The 7,633-nt window shown below is 38.4% G+C and overlaps 1 protein-coding gene across 1 annotated transcript; it reads left to right on the forward strand.

Annotated features, from left to right (window-relative positions):
* Positions 1 to 139: 139 nt before the first annotated feature.
* LOC117290180 (leucine-rich repeat and immunoglobulin-like domain-containing nogo receptor-interacting protein 4) lies at positions 140 to 5,052 on the forward strand. Its single transcript, XM_033771438.1, has 2 exons — positions 140 to 229; positions 2,691 to 5,052. The coding sequence occupies exon 2, from the start codon at positions 2,697 to 2,699 to the stop codon at positions 5,049 to 5,051; it is 2,355 nt and encodes a 784-aa protein (XP_033627329.1). The 5' UTR covers positions 140 to 229; positions 2,691 to 2,696; the 3' UTR covers position 5,052.
* Positions 5,053 to 7,633: the final 2,581 nt, after the last annotated feature.

Below are 7,633 nucleotides of genomic sequence, written 5' to 3' on the forward strand. Positions count from 1 at the left end.
AACCACAGGTGTCTAACCTACCTCACAAATCTCGAATGTTACGTGAAGCCGATTGGTAAAGCAGTTTTTCCATGGCATTTATGGTGCTCCGTAGAATCGGCAAAACAAGTTTATTACACTTTGTGGTACCTTGATCACGTCATAAGGAAGTTAGTTGGTAAAAATTGTTACCTGAATTCTGGAACATTTACCCGTAATTTACATCTTGCCGACAACGATAACTCCATAGGTATGTACAATTTTCTATCACTCATTAAGAATGTGGGTGTTCTGGAGTCAATAATGTACCGAGAATTCCAGTTGTGTGTCACTTACAACCCTAAATGGGCGCTGGAAGTTGGGTGACATGGGGCCTGATGGGGAAGGGCAATGGCATAAAGGTATTCGGTGTTATTTAAAGGCAGTGGACACTATTGGTAATTGTCAAAGACTAGCCTTCACAGTTGGTGTTTCTCAACATATGCATAAAATAACTAACCTGTTGAGCTCTATCGGTCATCGAAGTTGCGAGATAATAATGAAAGAAAAAACACCCTTGTCACACGAAGTTGTGTGCGTTTAAATGGTTGATTTCGAGACCTTAAGTTCTAAATTTGAGGTCTCGAAGTCAAATTCGTGGAAAATTACTTCTTTCTCAAAAACTATGGGAGCCGTTTCTCACAATGTTTTATACCATCAACCTCTCCCCACTACTCGTCACCAAGAAAGGTTTTGACCTAATAGTTATTTTGAGTAATTACCAATAGTGTCCACTGCCTTTAAATGTAGGATAATTGGCAAGTACTCCCAAAATTATCATAACACTTACTTAGTAAGAACCACTGGAGCTGTTGATGTTGATGTGGATGTCAACATTCATGGACATCATGACGGATCCCTTCCAAGTCATATATTAATATTATATAGTTTGGATATTTTTCACGCCCCCCCCCCCTCCAAAAAAAGAAAAAAAAAGCGGCAAAAGACGAATGGATTCGACGTTCGTGTGAAAATACCGTGAACGTTTGTTGGTGTTTTCTCAGCAAGTGGTGTAGATAGTCACACGGGTTTCACTGCTGAAACTTTCACAGTGACTTTTAGTGTAAGACCCTGCCTTGTATCAAACCACTTAGTTGTGTATTTTTTCCGATCTCTTTTTTTTTCTTTCCTTTTTTCTTTTTTTTGTCCCCGCTTGTTATTAATTCTCATCACACCAACCCGGTTTTTCAACCGGTATTTTAATAGAGTTCGCAATGATCAATCACCAGTTCTTGTATGCATCTTAAACTACTCTGACGAAACAAACAGAGTCAGATTTTAGTATCATCAAAAGTTGTCAAACTGCAATTTGGAGTGTATGCAGATAATAAAGCACATCGAGAGATCCACCCTATTTCATCTTTTAAAAAAATATATAGGCCTATTCGTTGAAATAATCGAATAAATAAAACAAACAAATAACACGTCTGGGCTGGACTCAACGAAACAAAATTATAGATGAATCCCACCCGTCCTCTTTTGCTTACGGGTATCAATTATTGGATTGTACTTGTTTGCAACTAAACAACACAGAGGAAGGTTGATCAGAAGGAATGTTCAACATCGGGGTCCCGTAGACTGCAAGACTTGCAAAATTACAAGGTTTTGGGTTAGAATCCCTCAAGCTACCTGCTGATTTCACAATGATAAGTTTTGTCGTATATTCAATAGTTATTACTGAATCACAATCTGAATCTTGATTTTTGCAATTCACAATTCAGAATCATGGCGTTAAAGGCAGTGGACACTATTGGTAATTACTCAAAATAATTATAAGCATAAAACCTTGCTTGGTGACAAGTAATGGGGAAAGGTTGATAGTATAAAACATTGTGAGAAACAGCTCCCTCTGAAGTGACATAGTTTTCGAGAAAGAAGTAATTTTCCAAGAATTTGATTTCGAGACCTCAAATTTAGAATTTGAGGTCTCGAAATCAAGTATCTGAAAGCACACAACTACGTGTGACAGGGGTGTTTTTTTCTTTCATAGCTATCTCTGAACTCTGCCGACCAATCAAGCTCAAATTTCCATGCATATGTTGAGATACACCAATTCAAGTGAAAAGACTGGTCTTTGACAGTTACCAAAAGTGCCCATTGTCTTTAAACCTGTATATGAAAGAGTTGGCTGTTGCAAGCTTGGCGGTTAAATCCCCTTGTGGGAGTTTTGCCGAGTTCCATTGACGGGAAGATCATCCTAACTAAAGTTCCCCGATTCAATTTAACATCTATTAAATCGTTTGCAGTACCCGCTGCTAAATAGAATATGATTCAAACTGCCTCTATCGGGCAATCTCTGTATAGTCTAGTTGGTATGACACTGCTAGCTAGAATTGCAAAGGTCGTGGGTTCGAATTCAACCCCGGGTAATATGCCTGATTATTTTTCACTGAACTCGGGTAAGTACCGAGTAAATACAGTGCTAACACATATGAGTAAAACCCAAATGAACATAAATATAGTTCTATTCCCAACCAACCGCAGAATGTACTGACTGGGAGTATAGAAACATATTACAAGCATAAAGCGGGTATTATTTATGCTATGTACAGCGCTTTGTATTTTTTTTAAGGCGCTTTATAAATTATTCCCTATTAATTTACATTGTGTACTAAAACAATAAGCAACTTTGTGGTTGACGGGGAAATTTGTTATCTGTCACATTCAATTAGGAAACAATGGGATCCACTGAATTGACACTGTTTATGTGTTGTCTTGGTGCCTTCATCTGCATCTGTCAGTCATCAACCTGCAGTCATGCGCAATGTTTTTACAACTACGTCACTGCAAGGGCTGACTGCTCCTCGCTCAATCTTGACTGCATCCCCGTCAACTACCCAGATGCCCTCATCATGGATCTAAGCCACAATAACATATCAGAGCTGTCACCAGACGATTTCAATGGCACATTCTCCAGTCTGGCTGAATTGTACCTCGACCACAACAACATATCTGATCTGACGTCACTGCTGGGATCCAATGAGCTAGAGAGCCTGCAAATATTGTCAGTTAAGCACAATGTAATTTCTTACTGGGATAGATATACATATCGTGCTTGTCAGCTGAGATCTCTCACTGAGCTATCAGTAGACTATAACTCCATTACATACATGTACATGCATATAGCTCATAATTCACGCTGCGGGAAGTTACAGCGGTTCTCGGCCGATTTTAATTTAATCAGTAATGCAAACGTATACTTGTATAAACTGTCAAACATTGTCATAAGCCTGCAATACAATCGACTGACTAGAGTGAATGGCTACTCTAATTATGGTGAAAATAATTCTCTTCTTTTAGATCACAACGAAATACGATATTTACATTTTTCTACCTATAATAGCCACATGGTTACAATTTCACTTAATCACAACCAACTACAGTCGGTAAACGTGTACATTGGAGCAACATATACATTTAACATAGGCAGTAACGGATTAGCAAACTGGACTGGAATCTACATTAGATTATTAAGAGACTACTACGCGATGAAGAGACTGGACATGAGCAACAACTCATTCGATTCTTTGATTCAGCCACCCTGGGCCGAAGCTCTAGAGTTCTTAAACGCCGATACCAACCTGCTGGCAAACCTGTCCTCGACAACCCTGTCAGGATTTGTCGATCTGACTGAACTGCATGTAGCCAATAATCGTCTCTTGTTCATCTCACCCACTGCACTGAGTCAACTCTCCATGCTTCAGTCACTGTATCTCGACGACAATGACCTGACGTCTTTGTTTGGAGGAGTATTTTCCAACCAGTCTTACTTAGTTGAGCTCTCTATCACCACCAACCGACTCAGCATGTTACATCCTGATTACTTCATGGGTCTGGTGTCGTTGGAGCGTCTGTACCTCGCAGGGAATCAACTCACTAGCGTCAACGCACAGATGTTTCAAATGGTGCCGGAAATTCTTACCTTGGACTTATCCCAAAATGAGCTTCAGCTTGTTGACCTGCATGACTGTGCCCTTCATCTTACAAACCTACAAAATCTCTCACTGCCTCACAATAAGATTCACGACACAAACACTATCTTGGGTTTCTGTGACAACTTGCAAATACTGGACATGAGTTATAACTTGATCCAAGTCATGCCCGGTGATTCTCTATCTGGGAGGAATAGAGCATTATCCCAACTCGAGCTAGAAGGCAACCCACTGCAGTGTGACTGTAGGCTCACAGGTCTACGAGACTGGCTGCGCAACAATCAACCGCACGTTGAGCCTCGATGTGAAGGACCGAATCATAACTACGGGTCGGTGATTTCAGACTTGGAGATTTATGATCTCTCATGTCAACCACCGATGGCGATGGTGGACATCAAGCAGCTGACAGCCCTGGATGGACAATCTGTGACTCTCAAATGTACCGCTACTGGCATTCCTGCTCCGACCGTAACCTGGCTCTCACCAAACGACACAGAGATAGCTCATGACTGGCAAGGAAGATTCACCATTCTGCAAGGAAAAATTCTGCATATCACACCTGTTGAGAAACATGACCAAGGGAGGTATACATGTCTTGTCCAAAACATATTGGGTGAAAAGAGTAGAGCTGTTGTCAACCTTACAGTGACTAATAGCACTAAATCCGACGCCCCACAGCCACAGCCACAACCAAACTCACTGGCTTCTTCCGTTCTCCCCACAATGTTTATCAGCATCATAATAACGGTTGCTGTAATTGCTGTTATCATATTTCTCCGTCGGTATCGCAAGAAACATCACAGCCGATCAGCAAACTCCACATCCGCAACTAAGACCTCCCATCTGAAAGTTGGCTTCCGTAATTCGGAGAGAGGTTGTGTGAACAAAGCTCTGGACGAAGACTATGAGATTCCGAATGAACAGCAGGCTCCTACTCAGCAGACCACACGTAGTTATGCGAATAGTCCTGCTACAGGGCGTCGCCAACCATCTCTGACCCATGCTCAGACCTATGAGGATCCTAGTGGAGGCAACGGAGACAGCAAGGCAGATGAAGAAGTATATGAGAGTGTGTCTGACCGTTATTTGGATGTTTTTTAGGGTGTTCGTTACATAATTTGCAATTACAATTATAAGCGTTTAAATTTTAAAATTGTATGAAGAAAAACATAATACATGACTTTGCCGTGTAAGACACGACTAAATGCATACTTCCTATAAAAGTGTCATTCACCTTTCCTCTTTCTTTGGGGCTGAAAGCTATATAAAGTCTGATTATATTAAAAATAATGAGTTGGGTAGAATGATGGCCTTTAATTAGCTTTCGATCCAAACCGGACCTTATTCAGAGGCATAAAACAAAATTATCAATTTATAGAAAAAAAAAGAGGGGAAAGGGATTAAGGGAAGGATCCAGAAATAGCGGGAAAATTATAGCCAATGAAAGTTTCTATTTCAGAAACAATTGGCTATGAACCAATAGGAGTCAAGTGATGAGGACAAAGGATGTTCAGTATGAAAGGATGGATTACTGGACCACAAAAGTGGAAGTTTCATTATTTTGTATACGTAATGAGGCGTAGAGTATTGTAAACACTAATGACTTATACACTCCTAAACTTTGGGGTCAGAATTGTCCCGGTCAAGGACCCGAATATGGTACAGATGATGACCCGGAATGTGTTTTAATAATAACTTAAAATTGTATATTGCGCTCTTTACAAACAATTATCACATAGGTCATTGTAAAAAAAAAAATAAAAAAAAAAAAAATGGAAGAAAAATAATATTTGAAACACTAATAATTATTTGTATTAAAGGAACTTTACAGAATTGGTAAGAAACAAAAATCGTAAAGATTACAGATTTCCACAAAACTTACACGGTCTATTGATGATGATAGTTGAACACATCCCTTGAAATATTTCTGTCTGAATTGTCATATTTGATGAGAAATAAATAATCCAACTGCGGTAACCGATGTTAAATCTAATACTCATTTTGATAAGAATATAGCTTTAGAATTTTAGTTTGTTAATTTTGTACTCAAGAGTTATCTAGTATGTATGTACTTTGAATTCCCGTTTTACATTATTTTTCTCTTAGTTAATAGCTTTAGAGTTTTAGTCATTGTTAATTTTGTATTCCATAGTTATTTTTGTGTATGTACTATGAATTCCTGTTTTACATTATTTTTTTTCACCCAGAAAACATTATATAAGCTTATAAAGCAAGTATTAATTTTTTAGAAACTAGAACATGTATATTGGTGGTGACTGGTTCACTCTGAAAACTACCGTGTCAGAAGTGACCCAGATTCGATTTTCGGGTCCCGGGTTGCGCTCTTTACAAACAATTATCACATAGGTCATTGTAAAAAAAAAAATTAAAAAATAAAAAATGGAAGAAAAATAATATTTGAAACACTAATAATTATTTGTATTAAAGGAACGTTACAGAATTGGTAAGAAACAAAAATCGTAAAGATTACAGATTTCCACAAAACTTACACAGTCTATTGATGATGATAGTTGAACACATCCCTTGAAATATTTCTGTCTGAAATGTCATATTTGATGAGAAATAAATAATCCAACTGCGGTAACCGATGTTAAATCTAATACTCATTTTGATTAGAATATAGCTTTAGAATTTTAGTTTGTTAATTTTGTACTCAAGAGTTATCTAGTATGTATGTACTTTGAATTCCCGTTTTACGTTATTTTTCTCTTAGTTAATAGCTTTAGAGTGTTAGTCATTGTTAATTTTGTATTCCATAGTTATTTTTGTGTATGTACTATGAATTCCTATTTTACATTATTTTTTTTCACCCAGAAAACATTATATAAGCTTATAAAGCAAGTATTAATATTTTAGAAACTAGAACATGTATATTGGTGGTGACTGGTTCACTCTGAAAACTACCGTGTCAGAAGTGACCCGGATTCGATTTTCGGGTCCCGGGTGGCCTGACATCATTCCGGGTTAGCCTGACACATTACCGGGTCAGGCTATGGCCCGGTATAAGTGGTAACCATGGGATTCTAACACGGATTCTGCCTAATAGTTGAACCATTTTCGGAGTCATTTTGACATCAATTCCAGGTCATAATGACCAAGAAACGGGTCAGGGCCACACGGGGCTTAGAATCCGGCAAACTCTGACACGGAAGTTTGTAGATTGTATTTTAGTAAGTCCGGATGGGCGGCTAATTGGCTGCGGGTGCTAATGTTGGCGTCATTAAATACCCCCTTTTTTTGCAACGTCACGACAGCCCGATTTTTGCCAACCGAGGATGGAAACCTATGAAAAGCCATTTGCAAATCAACAACAGAGTTTCATAGTTTGTGGAAATGTTACACAAACATTCAAAATTATGTTGAATTTGTGGAGACGAATCAACAAATCATTGATGTTTCAGAAAATTTACTGACAAAATTGATTTCAATAAAGGTCTATACTAATTTTCAAAGCATGTAATGTTGTTGATCAGCCAGCTGCCAATCCTGACACAGCTTTACAGTAAAAACTCGATCTTTTGTGATTCAACTAATATTAGAGATGTTAAATTTGCATCGGGGATAAAGAATATTAATTTTGGTTTTTACCCATACACCGATGTGTGTTAGCACCGTATACTCAGTACTTTCCCGAGTCCTGTGAAAAAAATATCACAGACATG

The sequence above is a fragment of the Asterias rubens genome, chromosome 5 (genome assembly GCF_902459465.1).
Source record: "Asterias rubens chromosome 5, eAstRub1.3, whole genome shotgun sequence".
Lineage (NCBI taxonomy): Eukaryota > Metazoa > Echinodermata > Asteroidea > Forcipulatida > Asteriidae > Asterias > Asterias rubens.